Source organism: Xiphophorus maculatus, chromosome 1, assembly GCF_002775205.1.
Source record: "Xiphophorus maculatus strain JP 163 A chromosome 1, X_maculatus-5.0-male, whole genome shotgun sequence".
NCBI lineage: Eukaryota > Metazoa > Chordata > Actinopteri > Cyprinodontiformes > Poeciliidae > Xiphophorus > Xiphophorus maculatus.
In genome coordinates this window covers 29126695-29152101 of record NC_036443.1, presented here as the reverse complement: position 1 = coordinate 29152101, position 25407 = coordinate 29126695, and the positions used below count along the sequence as shown (strand labels likewise).

Here is a 25407-nt window from a genome sequence, read left to right as displayed (position 1 = left end):
GGGCCATTTCTTTTAAAGCTTTGCCTCCTAGGGTTTTTTTTTAATTTTTATTTATTTATTTGCATTTTAAATATGAAACACAAATCAAACCAAAAATAAAATTAAAAACTATTGTCATTTATTGTTTTTGTTTTTTTTTATTACTGGTTTGTAAAAAAAAAAACAACCAAACCATAACATACAAGAACAGACCAGAAATTACAAATAAAAACAGAATAATTTGATTAGTTGATTTTTGTTATAAAATTCAAAATATCAAACTGAAATATAACCCATATTGTATGTTCTTTCCGTATTTAAAATATTAAAAACTTAAAATCCCCAACAAAAAAGTAGCATTTATTTTATTACTTCTAGACAATCTTATTTTGACTGTAGTAAGAGCTTTTTATTCTGTATGCCTTAAAGATATATATTGTATACAGTCTATTGTCTTTTAATGAACAAATTTACAAGCACATTTTGTTAGTGTAAGGCAGCTAAGGTGCAAAAAATGTGTAAATATAATAAAATGGACCGGTTATTATATCTCTTTGCTAGAGATTTAATTTTTTTAACTAATTTAAATACACAAAATAAAATCAAACCAAATTAAAACAGATTGCTATAAAAACAGGTGATATTTCCATTTAACACTTTGTATTTTACCAACGTTTTGTTCTGTATTACTGATTTCTGCCAAATCTAATCACCAAAACATGCATTAACTCCAAGGTGGATGTAAATATTTCAAGTTGTATCTTAGATGAAAGGAACACATACAGTACCAAGAATATAAAATATAACCAAATTTTATTTTAAAATCAAAATTGGTAGCACCTTTTTCTCTTTTTTTAGAGTTTTGGTCTGATCAGGTATAAAAAGTTTATTTTATTTGTATTTTTTGCAACACACAAAAGAATTGAGACTTCTTCAAATACTTTTGGTCATCACAACATACATTTTCATTTTCATATTTGACTCATCAACATGCAGGCAAGAATTGCATCAGACAAACATCGTAAAAACCATCCTACCAAAGAAAACCTCTTAAAATACGACATGAATAGAAAACATGATGAAAGCACAGATTTGTTACAGAACAAATATAATTGTTCTGTAAATTATATTTGAACAGGTTGAAGATCATTCCATCAGCAAAAGGTGTTATATAGGCACAGATAAACAGTAAAACACAAGGCCAGCCTCAGTACAGGCAAAATGGATCACAATATAAAATGTTGCGCATTAAGAAATCCTGGACAATTGCAAGTTTATTTTGGCCAATAAATATATATAGAAAAAACACTTAGCAATTTCAAAATATCAAATTTGATAGCTTCAAGTGTTGCACTGTAAGTACCAGAGCTGCTGGCATCCCCACCTGTTTGCTCCTGACAGTGTTTTTTCTCACGCTCAGCATGACACCAGGGAGTGTGCAGGCCTCCAAAATCTCTGTTCAGGCGTTTCTCTCTGTCCCTCCGTTTCCAAAAGGCACAGTTTTTACTTTCAGCACTGTCGATATAAAACAAGTGCAAGCTGTTTGTCATTTGGAAAGAAAGAAAAACACGGTAACAAATGAAGTATTGTCTGAAAACTCTTAACGTTTACGCTCATCCTATGTGCCAGCTTATCCAGTGTAACTGTTTACATCGGACCAAAGATCTTCGCCCGTTAACCCAACTACATCAATTTGAACGTCGATTATTTATATTGCATGTTTGGGAAAAAAAAAAGTTTGTTTACAGCACAAATGAGTAGAATCCACTTGTAAATAAGCATACAGCAACATTTACAGCTCCATAAAAAGTATTCGCCCCCTTAAAAGACTTCTCCAGTTTTTGCTTCTTCATCTCAGATCTTCATCCTCTGCTGAAACAGCTGGAATAATCATTCAATAATCGATATCTTAATGAAGCCAACACTTAGGAGACTCCACCAGAGGTGTAAGCATCACAGCAGCTGTAATAGCTTTAGAAGACTGGAATATTAAATAATTTGTATCTTTTACATTATATAGCATAGAAACATTTTAAAAATATAAACAAGGCTATAGACTTCTGGAAATCACCGATCCACCTGTGCAAAGACTGATGCAGCTCAGGTAAACTAAAGCAAATTTACAGAAGTTTTAGTGAAATAATAGCTACAAAACTGGGGATTTTACATGTCTAAAATCATTTATCTTTCTTTCCCACCCAATTGTAGTAAAACAATAAGAAATTCTAATATTTGACTCCACTTGAAGGGTATTTTATGGAAATCCTGTGTAAAAAAATGAAAAATTACAAGAAATTCAGGCACATTTTACTGAAAAAAAAAATCACAAAAATGTAGCTTTTTGTACACTACCAGAACTTTCAAGAATGTCCTTTTGATGAAGGTTCCTGATCACTGACATTTGTCTTGGGAATAAACTCAAACGCTTTTTATCAGCTCCTAGCCAAGAGTCTGACGTCGCCATGGATACCAAATATGTCTATGTTTAACAAAGGGGGTGTGCAGTAGTGAGTGTAGGGAGACTCTTTAAGTTTAAATAAAGCGTTTTTAATAACTGGCAGTGATTTTTTTTACAGTGGAAAACAGTTGGCCCAGGCAACATTTGGCTTGACGATCCAGGATGAAGCCATTGGATGATCATATTTCTGACCCATGTTTTCTTCATCCATGGATATCGTCCTTTAGCCTGAGGGCGTTTAACTCCTGAGAATCTGGTAGACTCGGTTCGACTGGGGACCAAAATTGCAACATTGCGCATTTGTTTTGGTTGTATTTACCCAGAATGCCCTGTGCTTTAGCCTGCTTCCCATTTGTGGAGCAGTCTCCAGTCCAGAGTTCACGTCAACCGAACCCAAACATAGGTTTTTCTGCAGACCAGAGTTCGCTTTCGCATTCACATTTCCGCAAACGAACCAAACTTTCTAGTTTGGTTAAAGCATGCATCTTTAAAAAAGGCATTGTAACCTTTTCCAAACCGATAGGTGTCAGGGATTGTTTATGTTTAGGTCAGGGCATAATGTGTGATTTTTTGACCTACTTTGTGTCGTTAGACAAACACTATTTAAATTCCTCAATTCTAAAATGTATTGTTAGTGAAATTAAACCTAAAAAATATGATTAATCACCGATAATTTCATAAATGTTGGACCAAAGGAATTTGGAAAGCTTTTTTCCCTCAATAATTATCATATAAAAATATTTTTTGTCTAATAATAAAGTTTTTTTTTGATGATCTGAAATATTTAAGAAGAAAAGCAGAAGAAATCTGTAAAGGGGGCAAAGACTTTTTCGCAGAATCTCATATCTGTCGCCCGCAGGAGGTACACCATGTTATTACCGAACTGGGTTGCATAGAGAAACAATGTTCACCATTTAAAAATAGACTTCCTTATATAAAAAAGGAATCTATAAATGTATAAAAATCTGGTGGAATTAAAAAACTTTTTTTTTTCACTCTTGTTCCTTAAAAGGCACAATAAAGCAAACCATATCCAAAAGTCCAGTGAAGGCAGGCAGACGTCTGCTTTGGCAAAAGATCCACTTTCATATTTAAACCAGCTGGAGTGATTGTAATGGGATGGCTTTGGTTAATTCCCAGTCTTTTCTTGTAGTGCTTTTATTAAAATAAAAAAGAAAAATAGAAGTGGTTGTCATGATCGCCAAGTTTGGGCTAGATCCCCAAACCAGCTGCACGTGAGTGCGAAGGTAAAACGCGGCGCCGTCTTTTTCTCGGCGAATGCAGACTAATGAGGAGCAGAACTACTGTTCCCGGAGCTGGTCCAGCCGGGTGTAGACGTTTTCGGCCTTACTGAGCTCCTCGAACACGGGCAGCAGGTTGAGCAGCTCGGCGTCATCCGCGTCGTCAAACCATGACACCACGGGAATCTGGACAAACAGAAAACAGATTGTTAACAGAGATCAGAAAGTCCTGAATGAAAGGGACGATTTATTTTTCTTTAAAAAATTACAAATGACAGAAAATATTTTTAAAAACTGGCTTCTATGTGAAGAATTCCTTCTCAGAAGCTGTTTTGTTGTTGTCTTACAATCCAGAAACCATTTGCTGCATTCTTATTGGTTGTGCAGGAGGCTCTACTTCTGCTTTTCAAAGATGTACAGTTGTATGATTACAAATCTGATTGCAGCCATTTTCACGCGAGAGTGTAAACGATGAGTTTGGAGGCATGGCCAACAGCAGGTTATTTAGATTTAAAGGGACAAGGCGCCCTAAAACAGCTCATTCTGAACTGAGAAGTCTAAAATTTCATTATCTAAAAATGATTTAGTGCAAAAACATAATGAACATGTTTTGTATCGCTGATAGACCTATCCTAACTTGTTCAAGGAGGCATAATAGGTCACCTCTAAGCAATGTCGCCCACAATTTAAAAAAAACAAATGGGTCGGGAAGCAAGAAGCGGAGGCAGGCATGGACTCACAGCATTATTAGGGTGGAAGATGTATGAGGCAGGGGAATTATCCAGGATGAGGGTCCTGTTCAGGTCCCTGCCCAGGCGGCTCAGGTCTTTCACGTAGCAGCCCTGGTGGAACACGCAGGATTCGCGGAACAGCCGAGTCCGAAACACGCTGCCCTGATCCAGCAGGTCCGTCACTGGGTCCGCATACTGGAGAAGGAGGGACAAGAGCGGGGACGTGCGAGGACACACTAATGAAGAACTGTCTATGGATTGTTAGAGCTGTGTATGTGTTCAGGGCGTCTAATAATAAGGCTAGGCAGCTCTAAAAAAACAGGAACTAAAGGCGAGAGAAAGCAGAACAACATCTGACAGATCAGGGCTTAAATCAGCCACACAACACTTCAACTTGCTGACACATAATAAAAAATAAAAATGGAGTTCAGGATCTGTTTTTGTACCTTAGCAAGACTGGCTGTAAACAGCACACATTCAAACATTTCTCCCATTCTCCGCAGGAACTCATCCACGTACGGCCTCTTCAGGACATACACCTGGAGAGGCACACAGGCTGTAAGCAAAACAGGTTCATATTCATGCACACGCCCCCCCATCCGAATAATGCATCAGCTGCTCATGACCACTTCCTGAAACAAGTAATCAAGAATAGGCCGCGCCAGCATGAACCAGCCTATCCTGGATTACTTGAACCAGGCGGAGGCCCACTGTGGGATTCCTTACCAGCACATCAAGTCCAAAGGAATCACATTTCTGACTTAATCACATTTCCACATGCTCAGATATACAGGGATGCTCAACTCTAAACCAGGGGTGTCCAAACTTTTAGTCACGTGGGTCAAAATCGGCAAGTCAAACAAATAAAGTCATTGTATATTATTAGTTTTGTAATAAGGGATATTTGGAACTAACAATTATTTAGTTATTGATTAATCAATTAATCGGATTTAAAAAATTGTCGCATTTTACTGATTTTTAATTTAACCACTCAAGTCTTTCCATACAATATTAAAAAACATTGCAATACGCAAATAAACCAATGATTAAATTCATATTTTAAAATAAAAAATAAACATTTCATTGCCTAAAATGCAATAGCAGCATTTCCTTAGTGCACTTTAATAAACGATCACAATTAATCTGATTAATCAGGATTTAATTCGATTAATCGTTTCAACTCTTTTCTACTTATTGTAAAACTTTGGTTGTAAACAGACAAATACTTTATGTTGTACTTAACATTTTCCTTTGCAAGAAAATGATGTCAATAAAAATGTTTGCCTGATTAAAAACACATTTGTATCATCCTTGAACTGCATAAATAGCCAAGGGACACACTTTGGACACCCCAAGCTTTAAACTTTTTTTTCTCTTCTTTTTAAATAAATTGCAGTAACATTTCCTGTGCATGTCAATAAAAACTGTTTCCCTTTGATTCCACTTTCTGTTCAACATCTGGCCAGCAGGGGGATCCGTGGCCACATCTCTGTGTGAAAACCTAAAGGACGGGCTCCACCCCACTCGCCCACAGCAAACATGGCTGTTTACCTGGTGTGTGGTCCCCTCTATCTCCACCGGCACGATGAAGTCTGCATTGCTAATGGGCTGGAGGGGAGAAGACAGAGGGAGAGAGGGGAGGGTTGGCACGCCGCGTACATTCACATGGCATTACATAACAAACAGGCAGCGAGTCGCTCTACAACTGCCCTGCATGAAGCAGGGTTGGAGGTTTCAATTAAAAAATCACTGCTTTTTATGAAGAAAAATGCATCCAAAATGCAAAAAAAGAAAATAACCAGAGGCAGATGTACCTTGAAGGAGCTGTGCACCAGGGTCTCATCGAGGTCTATGACCACGCAGACCTTCCCCTGGTCCTCGGCCTTCAGCTCAGGCAGGAGGCTAACTTCTGATGGCTGAGGAGAAACATCAACACTTTATAACAACACAACTCGTCCCTACGAGGCAGAGATTTATCTGGGAATCAATCCCGACTCATTCGATGTTCTCTCTTTGGGGAAAATGAGATTAGATGAATTCAGTTTCAGGACAACAGGGAGGATTATCTCCTTTAGCTGCAGCTCAGGAGCATCTTTACATGTTTTTGGTTGATTTTCTAAGAGGGAAACAATAGTGTCATTTTTTTAAGATCTCCATCTTTCCACGCAGATGGGGATTAATAATTAATTTATTACATAACAGGAATGGCTCATCCATTAGGAAAGGAAAATCAAGTTGGAGAAAGACGCTTTTTGTGAGCCTGTAAAAAGCAAAGTAACACCCAAGCAGGGACTGGTTGTTATTACCAAACGTGATGCTAAACGTTGTAGAATCACTCTGACGAGATGATTTCAGCATTCTTCTACTTTAATGCAAAGTAAAGCTGCACTGAACTGCAACATGAAAATCTGCAGGATTGCTTGGTATTTGGTAGCCGGGCTGCAGATAACAATTATTCTGCTGATTAATCAAATAAAAATTAATTTCATTTAATTATGTATTCTTTCTAAAAGAAAAACAAACATTAAGATTCAAATAAACAAATTATTCAGTTGTTGTTTGTTAATTAAAAAAATAAAAATTTTATTGCCTAACATGCAGTAACAGCATTCCTTTACTCAACTATTGATTATTTGTAGCAAAGAATGCATCTGCACCTAAAAAAAATATTTCCAACATCAATATTTCTGCTTGACTTAACATCAACACAGTGCAGGTTTAAAACACTGATTATTTTTGGGATAAACAAATGAATAATTATATAGAAAAAGATGCTTAATTTGAGATTTTCTTCACATAATTTGAAACAGGCAAAGCTAAAACTGCCAGTTGAGAAGTTCTGGATAAAACATGTTTATCCCAAAGAAATGTTTTTTTTTTATCTTAAATGTAAAATGTTTATATTTTTGTACAGTTTTGCCTTATTTACCGCTCTGAGTAAGTTGCTTTTTTCAGAAAATTGTCTTCCTTTTTAAAAAGTTAAATTCAAGTTAATAATTAATCGCTTACTAAAATTTGTTGATTATTTCAATAATCGATTAATCCGATTAATCATTTGCATCATGTTATGCATTTATGCTTTTAAGACAGTTGGGGCGACTTTTACTGTCTCAGAAAATCACGAAACAAAATGAGGATGAAAAAGAGTGAAACATGAAAGAACATTTAAAGAATCAGCACTTGGCCACTGTCTATTACATATAATGAAAATGAATCCTAAACAATTCTGATGTGAAGACTTTTACATCCACGTTACCTTGACAACCGTCCCATTTTCCTGTGACTCCAGCAGGGCATGCTGGGAAGGTGGCGGCAGTGGCGGCTGAGGTGGTTTGGGTCCATCCTGGACTTTGAGGCAACAGAAGAGGGCTTTGAAGATGTTACAACTCCGAGGCTGTTTCAGGGCAGAGCGGCTCACCTGGCCTGAAGGGGCGAGCGAGAGAAAAAGAGGAAAATCTTAAGTGGGGCCTCAGCTTTTAATCCCACAACTCCCATAAGCTAACTTCAAAAAAGAGCTTAAACAAACAAAAAAAAAGTGCTTAATGTAGTGTAACAAGATGCAATTTGCCTGCAAAATCTACTCTGAACTTCCTATTTTCCTGAAGGCACCGTCCATCTGTCGACATGCATGGCAGAGACCCATGCACAGAAATCTGTTTCTAATGTGCCTGCCGCCGCCGCTGCTGCTGCTGCTGCTGCTGCTGCTGGAAATGGCTGGTACAGGTTACATAATCGCAGAGGGCGGGAAAACCCACACTTTTCAGCGGAAAACACAGACAGAAAACATTCCAGCTGTTTTAAGCTCCCAGGGCCCTTTTCGGCCAGAAACGGCAAGCCGGACCGGACCACACCGACAACTGCGGCTCGCCTTTGATCAGACCCGAAGCTCCATGCAACACCTGTGCTGCAGACAAAGAAAAGGGGAGGAAGGCATTCTTGCGAGTCCCCCCCGTAGCTCCCTCTGGTGCATTTCGTGTGAGAACTTGCAAAGAAACGCAACGAGAGTTTAAAACCCATCAATATTGTGTGATCGCTGGAATAAACATGCAAAGGAGGAGGGAGAGTGGAGAAAACCAAGATGCACCAATTAGGCTTTCGCTGGCAGAAACCAATTTTTGCTTCTCTTTACAATCTTTTCACATAAAAAAGAACAAAAAGTTGTGAATCAAGCCGAAAACTGCATTATTGTATAAATCAGGGCACATTTCTATAAGTACAAAACTCGTAGGAGTGCTTCATTTTTCTGCATTTAATGAAAAACATTCAGAGCTGAGAAAAGACAAATAGTCAGATTGCATGCCAAAAATGCATGTGATTGTTGTTAAACTAAAAGAAAAAGTGCATCAAAGTGTGTTTACAGTTAATGCGTTTAGAAACTTGAAAATTAGATTTTTCAGTATTTAATCATCCAACCAGCAGCCTGCACCCTGATCGGCGCTGCTCTAAACCCGTAATGCAAACACGGCAACAGCCCTGTTACACAACGCCATGTTGAGACAAAGCGCGCTGCAACTCAATACAGTTACTGCAGATAGGCATGCGACCTTTTTCCCTGTATAGACGACGTTACGGTTAAAGATTTAACACACACATTTGGCATTTAAATCAGCCTTTTGGTTTCCAGGGAAAAGATACGTATGACATAACACAGCAAAACTCCCCTTCATGTGAAAAGGATGGGAAGATTAATCTCTCAGAGGTTTATCAGTGACAGACAGATGGATCCACAAAAAATGCAAAATATCACCCAAGCCCACACAATCAAAAAAAAAAAAAGAAAAAGATACAAGCCAAAGAATCTGACTCTAAGGCTGGATTATCTTCTATGGATAAAACATGAACCAAGAGGCTGAATTAGTGAAGCAAAGCCTCTTTCAATCCTGAGCAAAGTGTGCAAACAACCAAATGTTTTAGAGCGGCGCTACAATGGGCGTGTTGAGGACGGGGAGTGTTTGTGCATTCCGCTGTCAGCGCCGCCGCACCTGATTGTTCCTTATTGTAACCAGCAAACATCCCTGCGTTCATGCGCGACAGGATGCACGCCCAGTTCCTGCTCCGAAAAAAACCCCAAAAGCGGCGCCGCAATCGGCTGCAGCCAGAGGCGCACATGATGCTTCTGGCGTCCAGAGGACAGAAACAGCGCTGTGCCTGCTGCTGGCAGGGCGCGGGACGGTGCCAAAACAGCCGGAAACAGAAGCAAAACACATCTGAGAGAAAATTCCTAATTCAGCAGGTTTATCCTGATGTCGATCGATTAAAGAAAACACATAAAAACAAAAAATATACTCCGTTTTTAAACAGTTAGCCAAACTCAGAACAGTACCATAAAAGCCAAAAGCAACAACAGAGTTTTGGTTTTGAATTTTTCTACATTTTCAAAACGCTGTAAATTCATATTTTTCATTACAAAGATACAAAAAAAAAAAAAACCTGGTAATTTGTTTTGGAAATATTAAAAACATGCTAAAAACATAGTGTCCATGATTTCAAAACGGCGCTTGACATCATCTGAGGGCGGAGTCAGGACAGATATTAACAGAAATTAATACAACAGTGATAAAAAAAAAAATTTCTTATGTACTATCATAAAGTTAATTATGTTATACTAATTATTATATATGATAAGTTACCATTTTCACCACGCCGTTCATTTAAAATACTTTAAATGAGGAGAAACAATCTACACTGACACATTAAGGAACACAGTAAAGTATGTACACTAGCTGTTGCTGCACACTGCATGTCAGCTGGCTGAAAACAAAAAACAATCCAGACTATTTTTTAAATGTATTTCTGGTAGCTAGTTGGTAACAATGACCATTTTCCCTTTTAAGTCAAAATAAATGCATATTTATGGGTCAAATTGTGGCTTTGCAATGTAAATATTCGCCAAATATTACATATATTTCCACTGATTTTACATGTGTGAACTTGACTAATTAAGCCCATGGAAAATTCAGTTTCTATTAGAAGTTAGGAAAATATTTTTTAACTCAGTCACAGAAATTAATTATATTGTTTATTTTGAATTTCTCTGTGCAGAATATTCTTTCGTTTTTTTAATGGTTTAAATTTCCAACACTGAAGTAATAAATCTGAGACACTGGCTGCAAGAATGATTAGCACAGTTGTATTTATTCTAATAATAATTAAAGAAAAACAGAATAATCTGAGGTGTCTGAAGTGGGCTGGATTATAGAGGTAGTGGGTGTGTCTCACATTGTGTACATCGTGTTCCTTCCTATAAACACAAGCACACACATATATACACTTCATTTCTTTTAAGAATATTATTTACTTTATTATACTTGTGTTCTTCTAGGTTTTTAATTAGGCTACATAGACCGTTATTAATTCTTATTACTCATTTGTGTACATTTTTGTGACACCTGATAATGTGCTTTTCAAGATTATAACAACTTAAAACAAGTTGGGTTAGGTTTGATGCATACAATATCTTATTTGTATCTGGTTTATTTTCTTAAGAGTTCATGCATTTTGTCTTCAAAATCTTCATACAAACAGTTGCAACGTCCATTTTTTAATAATTAAACCATTAAATGAAATTACAATTAGCTTCTAAAATACTGTAGCTGTTTAAGCTTTTACTCACATGATCTTGAGAGAATTTGAACTTTCTTCCCTTCCTCTTTCAGGCAAAACAGGGTTTTTTTTATTGCTAACATTCCTAATAAAGGGGCTAAAAGCCCTCTTGGCCCCTCCTTAGAGCCGCCACTGACAATAACACGAAGAGGAGCCACAGATTTGCACCCACTGCAGAAAGAGACAAACAGGATCAACAATAGCTAAGCCCGGGCTGTAATGGACATCGTGAACTATAAAACACATTTTCTGTGTGTTGTTATATAAAACTAACGCTGGACGTCTTCATTTGTAATTTGATGCTATTTTTTTCCCTCTTCCTCCTCTCTGATGATCTCAGAAGGAAAACAGATTTTTTTTGGCGCCATATAAAATGAGCAGGATAAGCGTGGGTATTCCACAGTGATCACTTAGGACTTGCGTGGAGTGGAAGAGGAGAGGGGGGGGGATGCCAAAACAAGGCAGCGCGCTTTTCAGACCGCAGCCCTCAACTGTCAAATAAAAACAGGCGCTCTTCTTACAAGGTTTTATTATTACACATAAACCCAGCTAGCTCGGGGCTCCGCGCAGTGGGCACAAACACAGCAGCTGCGGGGGGTTTAATGAGCTCACCTGCTTTCGGTGACACTTGGACGTCTTCTTTCTGCACTTGGGTGATAACAGAACTTTCCATCTGACAATCACGGAGCCCTCAAAATCCTCAAATCCTGTCCCCGAGCACTGATGATGGGCGTCCCTCATTGGGGTTTTTTGTTTTTGTTTTGATAAGGCGACTCTAGCAGCAGTATTCACCGAGGCTGCCGTCCGTGTGACCCGCCTCAGTTACGGTCCGGATTTATCTCGTCCCTGCCTGGTTTCTTTCTTCTCCACACCGATGCTTCTTGTTCTTCAATCGGCTGCCTCGGGAGGAAGGAGGAGGCGAGGGGGGCGAGGCACTTGGATATGTTTCCCGGAGGTTATCCGACTCTCTGCCCGCTCCGTCTCATCGGGTGTACCGTTACTATTGGGTGGTGATAGCCGCCGAGCTGCCCCCCTCCGCCGTCACTTTTGCACCAACAACATGGAGAATCCAGGCGAAAGAAGGAAAACAACCGAGGAAATGGGGCAAGGGAGGTCGGTTTCAAGCCCCCCCTTACTACAGATAAACAACACCGCCCGCACGGCCCCAAAGAGCGGCGAAAACCCGCGTCTGTCGCTGCGAAACGTAAAATCCGACACAGAAAAACGGATTCCGGGCGGTAGTTGGCTGTAAAATGCGGGTTTTGATGTTATGCGGGGTTTTGTTTTTCCACGGACCGCACTGCTCGGGCGCCTTGAAACCGTCCCCGCTCTCCGATTGGACGATACGGATGGAAGGGGGGGTGGGGAGGGGGCGTGGCTAAGGCATTCCTCCCTATCCTGCACGCGCCCAGCCGAACACATTCCAGCGCTTCTCGTGCAAATGGGCGCGCGCCTTGTTAATGAAATGTTAGAAAATAAACAAAACACAAATCCACGCAAATAATGCGGGACAAAACCGTTAGAATAGGATCTGTTTTGTTAGTTTAACTGCAAACGGAATATTCACTACTTCGAAATGAAAGCAGTGCAGTGAAAAATAATTTTTCTTCTGTTTTTGCTTTTTTTTGGGGGGGGGGGGTCACACTTAGCTGTTTTAGATAGTCGAAATCCTTTAATAATAGACAAAACTCAGCCGAGGAAATACAAAATTTAGAGTTCAAATGATGATTTAATGTATTAAGGGGGGGAAGGGAGAAGCCAAATCCAAACCTGTTTACATATGGAGAAAAATAATTTCCCCTCTCATTACACAATAAAATTAACCTTTTTTTTTGGAAATCACACTGAGGCCTGACAAGATGAAGAAGGCTACAAGATAAACACACAATACCTTGATTTAAAGAAATTTGAACAACGGTGAGAGCCATTACACATAAATGAAAAGAAAACATGGAAGAGGGGAAAACCTTTCCAAAATTACGCCAAGAGCGTATCTACAACTGATATAAGAGGTCACAAAAGAACAAACACAACTATAGAACCACAGGCAACTTTGTGAACAACTTTGGCCTTTTTGGTCTAACTCAAAACGATTTCGGCCATCTTATGTAGGGTGTGGAAGGCCACAAGTGCCACAATCCAATATATTAAAAACAAAATCCAAAGGTGATTGGTCTGCGGTCGAGTTGCTACCCAGGTTAACCAATCAGATTATATGATTTATTTACTAGATAGATAGATTCAAGTGACTTTTTGGTTCCCCACAGTTCGTGCCACCCTGAGCAGAAACCTATAACTTACTTCTTATGCAGTTTGTGATTGCTCTGTTATTTCTTTTTACATTCTGACCCATTTTGTTTCATCTGAGCTTAACAGTTTGGCCCAGATGTTGTAACCTGGACATAGTTAGGTGTTCCAACAGAACAATGATACCTCTAACCCATATCAAAACTAATTTTCAAAGTTAAAGCAGGCTAGCTTTAAGATTCTTGAATGGTACTGACTTAAACCCGTTTAAAAATGTATGGAATATGCTTACAATATGTGGTTTTGACAGGAAACCAACCACTTTAAATTTTTCTTACAAATGGAGTGGTGAAATGTTAAATCAAAATTAGGCCAGAATGGACATTTATTCAAAGATTATTGTTGGCGTACGCTTACATTTGAGTCTGAGGCATAATTCAACAAAGAAAGAGCAAAGTTCAGATAATTTACTAAGTGCATGTAAACTTCTGACCAAAATATCATAAATACAGTAAAATATGAGATTTTAAGCTGCTAAAAAAGGGGGGAAATAACACAAAACCTGTAAGCAACAAGCATACACGGCAACATTTTGCAAACACCAAATTTATGCTACTTTTTCCACTTTTGAAACCTCTATAATAAATAACGAAGATCTTAGCAACAGTCTGTTTGTTGATAACTTACACTAGTAACAGATTTCGAAGCACGAGGATCCGTCCAGTTTTCTTTTTTTTCTGTATCCGATTCCGAACCTCCCTGTGAGTGAGAGAGGTTCGGTTTGTGGATGCATCTCGGAGTTGAGCAAGGAAGGTAAGAGAGGGCAGAGTGAAACCAATGACCCCAGGCTCCTTTCATGCTTCTCTCTCTCGCTTTCCTTTATTGACACAATCATAAAATGAAACTGTAACTTGTTTTGCCAAAAAAGTAAAGGAAAAAAAAAAGAAAAGAAAAGAAAAGAGGCTGGAGTGAGTTAGGCTGGAGGGTGTGGGGGTTTATTATGAGGCAATGCATTCCCAAGCATTTGTGCAACAGTGCAGCAGATATCTCGATATGACGATCTCTGCATCATATACCAAAGCAGATTATTTTTTTTATACCTACACATTGTTTTTTTGGTTATTTTCTGAGTGCCAATCAGAAAAAAAACATAACAAATGAATCAGAAATATATGTTTTCACAAGTATTTTTGGTCCAGTTTCTAGTGCTAATATCTTAATACACTTAAAATAAGAGAAAACTAACTTACATGTAACAACTCAGCAAGATATACAGTATGTGCTTGTTAAAAATAAATAATTCCTTAATGTTGATGAAAAAGTACTAGTTCCATTCGCATATTACTTCACTAAAAATTTGGAAATACCTTTTTATAAGTAAAATAATCAATGGTACAAGTACTTTTTCATCAATATGAAGGATTTTTGACTTAAAACAAGTTCATATTCCCTGCTGAAAAGTTGTTTGTCAGTTAATTTTGTTGTATTTCAAAGTTTGCAATAGAAACTATAGACCAAAACGTTTTGGTAGGATTTGTGTTTTTGCAGTGTTTTATGGAATGCATCCACTCCGTCTTTACCTTTAAGAAGATAATTTCTGGAATTTAGAGCATGAAGAGATTTTAAAGATGAAAACAGGGGGGATTAAAGAGTGAAAACTACAGTTTCTGCAGAGTTAAAGTGGTCCACTGAAAGCACGTGTGAGCCCACTACACCACGAGCCCTGCCAGTGCCCACAGCGGCCACAAGGCAAGACATAAACAAGACTGGCCCCACTGTTTGCATTCCTGGTGTTGGACATTTCAAGGCAGCACTGACAGATGTGTGTAAAAATACACACGGCATAAGTACGGACCGCACAGCTGGAAAATGTCAGGCGGTTTAAAGCTGATGCCGCTGTTTACTACTCAGACTTGAAGTGCATTATCTCTGCTTGCTTTTTCTGCCCGAGGCGAGCCGAGGGAAGATGAAGACGGCTGGACGGGGTCAGGCGTTGTGGAAGAGGCCCCCAGGCTGGGGAAGCTGATCAAAACAAGCTACCTCAAACATCACACACCTGTTAAATCCATCATTCACAACATCATCAGGTAATTAACACACTTTTACATGCATGAATGCTCCTTTTAAACAAACAGGAAAATGAAAGCTTAATTTGAAAATGAGCATTTTGTACAACAAAATCATATTTGGGGGAGAAAACGTAAAAGACAGGAGGACATGTTGGTTATTTATCTCAAATGCACATAACATAATATGCTAGAGTTTATATCAATCAAAGTACAAGTCAGTGGAAATACAATATATTACCGTCCAATACAGAAGATAATTCCAAAAAGTGAGAATAATAACAATAATAATGACAAAATCAAAAACAGTTTTATCTAAAAGGAGCATATCAAGCTACAAATTTAAAAAGAATGAAAAAAGCCATACAGCACAAACATTTACTGAAAGACAAACAATACAAGATATACAGTATATACTGTATATGTGTGTGTGTGTGTGTGGGGTGTGTGTGTGTGTGTGTGAACCAGGTTTTTATATCCTCGCGGGGACCTATTTCTGTTTACGTTATGGGTTGTGGGGACCACTGCTTTTCATGGGGACATTTCTTGGTCCATATGGGGGGAAATGCTGTTTTTGGGTTAAGGGTTACATATGTGACGGCTATGGTTACGGTAAGGGTGATGATAAAGGTTAGGCTGTGGAAAATGAATGCAAGTCAATGTAAACTCCTCACAAGTCATGAAAACACGACTGTGTGTGTGTGTGATGAGTAATTTAAATATGACTAAATATAAAATAAATAGATAAAATAACAGCAATCATACACATGGAAATATGTGAATCTATAAATGAGTCCAGAGAAAATTTAGATTTAGAAACTTAGATAGGAACAGATTTACAAGATGTGTCAACATGTTGCTTAAAGAAAAGCTTACAGGGATGGATGGACATTAATAATATCGACTGAAGTCAAGTTTATTTCAGCAACAAGGCAGTTCAAAGTGCTTTACACAATTTAAACATAATACAGTCACCAATTAAGAAAGATACAATAAATATTACATTTTGTCAAATGTCATCAGAAAAAGCATCAATACCCATCAAATTCATTGATTAATGTTCCATTTATTATGAATCAATGGTAGTTGTAAACAGGTGAGTTTTTAGCCTTCATTTAAAGAAACGACAGTTTTGCAGTATTCTGGGAGTTTGTTCCAGATGAGAAGCTGAATGCTGCTCCATGTTTGGTTCTGTTTGTTTCGTAACTAAACCCAGCTTAGGGTCACCAAGAATTTCCTAAATGATAGTTTATAAAGAAGAAAGAACATTTTAAAATAAACTGAGATGCTTTCTCAACTTAAAAATAAAAATAATTTCAGGTTACTTTGAATTTACTTTTGATTAGAAACCAAAAGTTGTAATAATTCAAAAGAAAGTCGTTATAGTTATGTTTAAAAATGTACCAATCAACCAGCCAGAGATCATAATTGGCCTTTTGCCCCCCTGCTGATTGGCTCCGATTAGTCATAACACTGAAAAATTAAACTTTTTCCTTTATTCTTTAAATGCATTCAAACTAAAAACTTCCAATATTTCCAACTATAAACGGCTAGCAAACCTACAGAATTTAATTTAACAGTGGGACAAGACACTAGCTTGTATTTCTATTTTTTGTGGTAAAAAGCAAACAAGCTGAAATTTAAGTGCAATTAGATTTTTTTTTTTTACTTAAAAATAATGAAACATAAAATTAATGATGGCAGAAAAAACTGGTGGTTTTTCTTTTTCGTTTTTGGCAATTGAAGAAAATGTGGGTGAAAATTAAATTTAACATTTCTACTAAACTAATTATGACCACAAGTAAAATGCTTGTATTACAGTTTATTACTATCCACATTATTTTCAATATAACCAGCTACTTACTTTCTTTGTGGTTGTCATTCTTGGTTTCTGATGCGAAATATTCAAATATAAGCGACGTACCGGTGAGGTGAGAAATGTTTTCAATTTTAAACTAACGCTCAAATTACAAACGGGAAAAACAGATTGAATAACGTAATGTGTTTGCTGATTGCATAGAGGCAGTCTGCATGTTTGGGGACAATTATTCCGGGAGGATTGTTGTTGCTTTTGCGCCGATGCTTTTTGACAGTTGTTATGATCCGTAACCGTGGCAACAAGGTATTATTTTTACAACTGGGAGCAGCTGATTAGCATCTCAAAACCTCAAATACCTGAACTGAGAGCGAGACAGAGAAGGAGGAAGTTCATACCATCTCTTACATTCATCGTAATTCCTCTTCATGAGAATGTTTTGGGACAGCAGAGAGTCTTTAGTCACTTTAATAGACTGCTACAGGAGATCTTTCCTACCAATGACTGTTATAACTCATATTAATTTGTATTAATATTTGTATTAATATGAGTAATTCCCATTTGGGATCAATAAAGTATTTTTGAGTTTGAATTTGAAATGGTACCAATCAGATCCCCTACTCCAACATTTCTCTGCTCGGCTTTCTAACCACAAAGAGATGGATTAGCAGTGCTACCCAACATCATCATCCCAGACATGTTACTCTTCAGTCAGAAGCTTCTTTAGATTCACTGGTAGACTGACTGCTATTGGAGATCGTTCCAGTTGACTATTTGGGGATACCTGTTTGAGTTAGGACAACATTTAATTTCCCTTTGAGATTATTAAGTAGTTTAATTGAATTAAAAGATGTGACACGTAATTTTTTAAATTGTGTAATGTATTAAAACAATTTGTTTGTGTGAACAATTGGCTTGGCAAAAAAAGCATCTCAGTTGTATCAAAAACATTTAAAAAACAAATGAGGTTTAAATCAGCCGCATGGTGACACAATAATGCACAAGTCATAACAGTTTGATCGAAAATAAAAAAGTTAAAAACAATGAAGAGAAATCAATATTTCCATAAAACATCAGGAAGTTATCCTTCCTGATGTTGGTTACTTCAAAAATCAAGTTGAAACCGCTGGAAGTGGCGATGGAAATGATCTGGATCTCTCTTAAGATTTTCTGTGTAGATAAATAAAGTAAACAAACAAACAAACATCTTTCATCATATGTAGTGGTTTTCCACCGGCATCCAAACCACCGTCTTCATCAACTTCATGCATAGGTCTGTCACAATAAGCAATAAATAAATTAATCGCATGATAAAAATACGACTGGCTCAATAATTTCCATTTGCATGTTCCTCTCTTTCTTCCCAAAACTGGATGATGAAACTCTTCAGTCTGGTGCTTTGATCTCAACTAGCTCCATTTTTTGAAGGAGATTTTGTTTACAGAGACTTCATAATTCAATTTATTAGTTGTTTCCATTGCTGTTTATTTATTTTGAATATTTAAAATGTCTTCCTTTTCCAGTGTTAAACACCCATTAGATTTTAAAGCTGGTTGATCTTTCAAAATGATTTATTGTATTATTGTGTCATTATTATAATTTACAATACTTGAAAATTATCTCAAAATGACAATATTATCATTTATCACAATGACTTGTGGAACAATTTATCATCCAGCAAAATTTGTCATGGTGACAGGCCAAGTGGTGCATCAACAAACATCCAGCCTTGTTGAACGCAACCCTAGCTGGTAACATATTGCTGCAGCATCTGAGTTTCATGTAAGGCTGGGGCTGTAGGGTGAATAATCATGTGATTTGCTGGAAGAACCCCCCCACCTCTCCACCCACCCTCCACTCTCGCAGGCCTGCCCCTGACTGGCCTCTGCTAAGGCTGTATTTCCAGGAAAAGGGGCCTACAGGACCGGACCGGCTGTGAGGCCTAGGCAGGGAGACATTGGCTCATTGAGAAAAACAAAAACAGAGAGGGGCGGTGGGAACTCTTACATAACCCGGCCTCCATGACGGGCAGCCACAGAGACACAGAGAGAGTAAAAGAGAAGGAGAAGTTCCACGTCTCGATGCGAGGAGGAAAACCTGTCTGTCCACCTTCCCTCGTAAAGACCGAATCCCTGCGACGCTAGAATTCAGCTCAATGTGGCTCAATGTTTGCTGCTCCACCGCAGCATTTGTGCAACAGCAGCACCTCTGGATAAAATCCCAAATATTACAGCTGCTGTCCACTACGTTGGACAAAGAAGAGCCGCCGCTTCTGTCACAACACACAAACATGCCCTTTAATCCCCTGGGTTGGTTGTAAGCTGTGTTTAGATGTTAATGGCATCTCCCTGTTGTGCTCTGCACTGCCTCCTTGTGGGCAAAAACGGAAACAACTCTGAAAGTCTACAAAAATATTCCCTCAAGAGGATATTTAAATGTAAATATCTTATTTTTAATACCACTCAACTTCAAGGGAACCATTTAAAAATACAGTATGTAACTTTTATTTAAAAAAACTTTTGTGACAGTATAACATGAGAGAGATAATAGGTGGAAAAGATCAATCTCCTCCACCTTTTCCCTGAGCTACTATTGCAGTCTGAAGAAATGTACCAAAAACAACCAATCAGAAACAGGAGGAGTGTCTTAGCACTGTCAATCAACCACAAGTAGTCGCTGCTAAATGAGCTGATGGCAGAGAAACAACTGACTGTTAGGAAAGTTGTTTATCTGCCGGCTAGCATTCACAGCAAGCTATGCTATCAGTAGAATATCAGAGAGAAAAGGTGGCAGAAAGAGGGATGATTGACATTGCTAAGATCCGCTTCTTGGCTCTGATTGGTTGTTTATATTTAGCAGAGGGAGAAGACATAGGAGCTCGATTTATACCACAGAATATCTGTCTTATTACTGACACAACATGGTGGCAGTTTTAACAAATATGTAAAGAAATTTTTTTAAAAAAATAAAAGTTGCATACTGCACCTCTAATGAACACAATATATTAATTTTCCTGTTTGTTCACCAGATTAAAATGGAACACAAGGCAGCAAGATTCTCCACAAAAACCTTCAACCTATTATAATATTCTTCTTTTTTTTAAAGAATGAAAGGGATTAATACTGCTCCTTTTGCTAGAATGCAAAATGTGCTGAAAGACATCAAACCTTGTTGTTTTCCAAATTTTGCCATGTTTCAACCACAAATGTTTTTTATTAAAATTTTGTGTGATGCACTGCAAAAACACAAAATATTACCAAACATTTTTTATCCAGTTTCTAGTGCAAATATAGTATTACACTTGAAATAAGGCAAAACTAACTTACAAATAACTTTTCAGCAAGAAATAGAAGATCGTTTTAAGTAAATAGGTCCTTAACAGAGATGGACAAACTGTGAGATTAATTGCAGAATATTCCACTTATAATATAGGAAATATGTGTTGTTATAAGTGAAATATTCTGCGAGTGCCAATATTAAGGAATTATTAATTTAAAACAAGCTCCTGGGCGTGCCGTGGTGGCGTAGTGGTTAGCGCAACCCGTATTTGGAGGCCTTGAGTCCTCGACGCGGCCGTTGCGGGTTCGACTCCCGGACCCGACGACATTTGCCGCATGTCTTCCCCCGTTTCTGTCAGCCTACTGTCATATAAGGGACACTAGAGCCCACAAAAGACCCCCTGGAGGGGTAAAAAAAACAAGCTCCTATATCTTGCTGAAAAGCTACAAGTTAGTTTTGTCTTATTTCAAGTGTACTAAAATATTTGTTCTAAAAACTAGACAAAAAATACTTGGTAAGATTTTATGCTTTTGCAGTGCAGGCCAATATAACATTACGCAGAAATGCAAAGTATAAGGGAAATGATGCATAGTTTTTTTTGTGTGTTTGTTTGTTTAAGATCTGAAAAGTGCGATGTGCACAAGTATTCCTCTTCTACGATGGCTGAAATCTTTTAAGATGCTTCTATTTCCTGTGGTTGCAGCATTTTTCTGCTGCATTTTGTTTTTGTGTGTTTTGGAGTTTGTATAAATCGTGTTTACAGTAAGTTTTAGCATTTACACAAGTCAATAACCATATCCTTTTTACCTGATTCAAACTTCTGACAACTAATTTCCTCCTAAAGTTATATAGTTAGTAAACAGAGTCAATATGCATTTCATATTATTATCTTGATTTATATAAATCCCGTTGTTCTTTGAAGCCCTTAGAGGTTTAATATAGAAATAAAGTAAAAATAAACATGTTTTAGAATGGTCCTGACTGGAATCCAACTGAGAATATTCCTCGAGATTTAAAAGTAGATCTTAACAGACGCCATTTTGAAATAACTTTCCTTCAACTTCACAATCCAGACCCAATTTGCATAAAATCTGCATAAATACATTGACGTTTTAGGTTGTAATGTGACAAAATGTGGAGAAGTCCAAAAAGTTTAGTTAATTTTGGAAAGTGCTGTAAACATGCAACATAGTGAGAGTTAGCGACACGCTAGCACAACATGCTAAGGTGTCCTGTGTCCATGCTCTGTTTTGCACTGAAAAACTTAAAAATTGACTCTCCTTCAGCTTTCTAACATGTCACAATGAAGATAAAAACAGCATGAAACAGATTATACATTACAGATGATTAAAAATACTTTAGCACCATCCAACTGGTCAGAGTTAGACCCGGTTCTGGGTTGACCGATGATCCAAAGGTCCAGTTTCTGGCTCAGGAGTCAAACTCTGGCTGCTCCTGTATCAGGATGGTCGAGTCGTTTCCTCTCTTGATGCTCGGATCCAGGCAGGACACGCCCAGCGCTATCAGACACAGCCACACCTGCAGCACAGCAACACGCGCAGGTCAAAGGTCAGATCAGTCAGATGAGGAAAGGATGAAATGTTTTCACTGCTTTGTTGGGATTATTTAAATATTCTGCCACACGCTCTTGAAAAAAGATCCAAAATCAGATGAATCTGGAGAAACTCATCTCACTGAGTTTCTATCTATCTATCTATCTATCTATCTATCTATCTATCTATCTATCTATCTATCTATCTATCTATCTATCTATCTATCTATCTATCTATCTATCTATCTATCTATCTATCTATCTATCTATCTAAATAATAATCATTTAACTGCATATATATATAAATGTATATATCAAGTGGAATTTCACTGCAAGGCTTCAGCAATAATAAATAAATAAAATAATGAATAAAAACTAGTTAAAATAAATATGTAAATAAGTAAATAATAAAAAGTATCAATTTAAATGTATACAACAAATATAAATATATATAAGAAAATAATATATATATATTTTGTTGTAAATATTTCTATGCAAAATAAAAAATTTTCTCGACATTAAATAATTCTAGTGTTATTTACAGGATCTCAATTACATAGAAACATTGATAACTACTAAAAAGAAATAGAAAAGATATTTCAATTTGAAAATAAAATTTTTTTTTTAAAGTTGATTAACACAAAATAACTGTTTTTTGACTAAATTAAATGTGTTTTCTTGATGCAAAATAACTAAAACAAATTTTATTGCTAACAATATAAATCAATTTATCTCTGAAGGTTCATCAGAACACTTAAAATATTCTGAATTAACGTTTCATATTTGCAGAAAGGTCAATGAGTCAAGCTGATCTCACCAAGTAGCCCACGAACGTGAGGTACGCCAAGGAGAGGAAGGCAGCGAGCACGTAGAGCCACACGCTGTTCAGCGCCGTCACGTACACCACCACGAAGTACATGTTGATGGCGCACACGCACAGGATCACCAGTCCTCCCATGATCTTAAACGTCCTGCAGAGAGACGAACATGCTGAGCAGGAAGTGGAGCAGGAAGTGATTTAACGGCGACAGTACAGGTCCGCTTACAGTCCGTTGGCAAAGTCGTTCATCAGAGACGGCATACTGGTGAAGGTGAGGATGGGGATGAGGGCGAACGGCAGCTGGGAGAGAAGAAATCTGGAGTGAGGTCTGTGTTATTTGTTAGTTTTCATCAGGGGGGTTCAAAGTGTGGTCAGGGGGCCATTTGAGGCTTGCGAATGAATTTCATGCGGCCCTCTGATAATAAAACACAAACCCTGGTTGCAGTGTTAGTTTTATGTAGTTTGTTTCTTTCCTCGACTGGATGCAGATGAGGCAGTTTGAGTCCGTGTCTAACCTGCATGCTCTGGAGCACGTTGAGGAAGTCGTTCATCCCCGTCAGGTGCTGCACGTCCTTAAAAATGGCCACCAGCAGCGTGGGAGTGATGGCGAGGGAGCGGGTCAGCAAAACCCGAGCAAAACGAGACCAACGCAGGTTCAGGAAACCCTGAGAAACAGGAAATCACCAGCAGCTTTACACACAAGATTACTAAAACAAATTGTAAAACAACTTTTATAAACAAAGAATTATTTTTTACATATTTGTTAAAATTATCATTATGTTGTGACTTCTCCCAGTGCAGGAGGAATACAATGCCGAGTCAGATCAACCAATCAGAGCCAGGAGGGTCTTAGCGCTGTCATTTAGGCCTGTCATGATAAGATGTTGCTAGATGATAAATTATCCCAGAGGTTATTGCGATAAACGTTAAAATTGTTGTTTTGAGACAATTTTCAAGTAATATAATGGCAATAATAGCCTAATAATGCAACAACACATTCTTAAAGATAAATAAACTTTCAATTCTAATGAACATTTCACACTGAAGACATTTTAAATATCCAAAATAAATAAACAAAACTACAGAAATAACAAATAACATGAATTATGAAATCTCTGTAAATAAAGTTGTCCTTCAAAAAAAAAAGGGGCTACTTTAGACCAAAACACCAGACTGAAGACTTTTAACGACAAATATTTGGTAGAAAGAGAGAAAAAAAAAGAAAAACGTCACATTTATCGTGTGATTTATTGATTATTGGCTCGGCCAAGCATCTGATCTTGTAGCTCCAACTGACCTCCATGACAAACTGGCCAGAGTAGGTTCCAGTCATGGTGGAGCTCTGACCGGCTGCAAGAATCCCGACGGCCCATATGTAGAGCGTCGCAGGCCCGAAGAAGCAGCCCAGAACCACTCCCTGTTACGACGGAACCAAACCATCACACAAACTGACACAGCTCACCCTACACATGACCTGGTTCACTGAAAAAATGACCAACGAACCCCCTTATAGATGTCAACCTCCAGAGTTTTGTTGTCCGGAGGGAAGAGGTCGGAGTGAGAAATGCTCGACTGGTTGCAGACTTTATTCTGAAACAAAACAACGAAAACGTCCGAGAGAACATCTGGATATGAAGCAGCTGTTGGACGATGAGAACATCTGCAGGAATACTCACCACCTCGATGTTTGAGCGCTGGTAGAACTCCTCAGCAAAGATGGCGACCACAAACACGTTGATGAGGAAGGAGACAAACAGAGCAATGGCCGACTCGATGAAGAAGTACTTGTTAGCCTCTTTTACTTCTTTCTTCTTCGAGCGATCCACTTCCCGAGACTTTAAAGCAGATATGGAGACTCACTAGCTGCATTTCCTTTACAAATGTGCGCAAAACTATTCCTAGAAAAAAATGCAATTTTGCAATTGCGGTGCTTCCATTAAATAAGGAATACAATTAAAATCACACGTGCATGACAGCGTATCAAGGCTGTTGTAAAAATTTATTTATTTTGCAAAACTGCAATGTATTTTTTTTTTTGCATCACACGAATCACATGATCAACAACCGGATGTTTCCACTGGTGCAAATCATGAAGACGACAACAGGAAGTAGTTGAAAATGATGGCACAGCATGTTTTACTACATTAACTAAGGCATTCATGTGTACGATGGCGTATCAGAGCCATTTTAAGTAGAAAAACAAAAGTACATTTCAGAGACAAAACTTGTGAAATTATGAGATTCCTCTCAGATTTTTTATAGAGAAAAAGAAACTCAGAAATTTCCAAGTCAAAAGACAAAAAATTGCGAGAAAACATCTAGAAATTCTAAAATTAATATCAATCAATCAAATAAAGTTTATTTGTATTGTCCCCTTCAGCAATATGGCAGTTTAACATCATAAAAACACAGAAATACAAAGTCATAGAGGAACCACACAGTCAACAATTGAGAAAACAATTAAACATTACATTTAGCCATTTATTAAGGTTCATATATCAGAAATTTTCAAGAGAAAATCTCAGAGTTTTTTCTGAAAAAATTGTAAGATTAATCTTAGAATTTTTGAGTTTTTCTTGGAAATTTACTCCTCCTGGTTTGTTCTATCTACAACG

General features: G+C 37.7%; 2 protein-coding genes and 1 long non-coding RNA gene across 4 annotated transcripts in view; 1 reads left to right on the top strand and 2 right to left on the bottom strand.

Moving 5' to 3' along the window:
- Nucleotides 1-775: 775 nt before the first annotated feature.
- On the bottom strand, nt 776-12327 carry ctdsp2 (CTD small phosphatase 2). Its single transcript, XM_005801900.3, has 7 exons — nt 11625-12327; nt 7666-7832; nt 6224-6325; nt 5961-6017; nt 4856-4948; nt 4419-4604; nt 776-3864 (listed from the first exon to the last, which is right to left on the bottom strand). The coding sequence occupies exons 1-7, from the start codon at nt 11683-11685 to the stop codon at nt 3739-3741; spliced, it is 792 nt and encodes a 263-aa protein (XP_005801957.1). The 5' UTR covers nt 11686-12327; the 3' UTR covers nt 776-3738.
- A 2400-nt stretch (nt 12328-14727) lies between these two features.
- The window catches only part of LOC111609927, a 13375-nt gene continuing 2695 nt past the window's right edge, over nt 14728-25407 (top strand). Inside the window, exon 1 of the long non-coding RNA XR_002753406.1 lies at nt 14728-15346. This is a non-coding gene — a long non-coding RNA (uncharacterized LOC111609927). The remainder of the gene's footprint in view (nt 15347-25407) is intronic.
- Nucleotides 20909-25407, bottom strand: part of LOC102217852 (natural resistance-associated macrophage protein 2-like) — a 23903-nt gene continuing 19404 nt past the window's right edge. For both annotated transcript variants that reach the window (XM_023341376.1, XM_023341372.1), the window contains 7 exons: nt 24469-24627; nt 24296-24382; nt 24090-24209; nt 23308-23457; nt 23019-23092; nt 22790-22943; nt 20909-21959 (listed from right to left, as the gene is read on the bottom strand). In XM_023341376.1, the coding sequence (XP_023197144.1) occupies nt 21852-21959; nt 22790-22943; nt 23019-23092; nt 23308-23457; nt 24090-24209; nt 24296-24382; nt 24469-24627 (852 nt within the window). In that variant the 3' untranslated portion in view covers nt 20909-21851. The remainder of the gene's footprint in view (nt 21960-22789; nt 22944-23018; nt 23093-23307; nt 23458-24089; nt 24210-24295; nt 24383-24468; nt 24628-25407) is intronic.

Coding starts and splice junctions, on each gene's coding strand:
- ctdsp2 (XM_005801900.3), bottom strand. CDS start 11,685: ATGGAAAGTTCTGTTATCACCCAAGTGCAGAAAGAAGACGTCCAAGTG. Junction 4,949..5,960: donor TAGAGGGGACCACACACCAG/GTAAACAGCCAT, acceptor GTGCCTCTCCAG/GTGTATGTCCTGAAGAGGCC. Junction 4,605..4,855: donor TTACAGCCAGTCTTGCTAAG/GTACAAAAACAG, acceptor CTCCTTCTCCAG/TATGCGGACCCAGTGACGGA.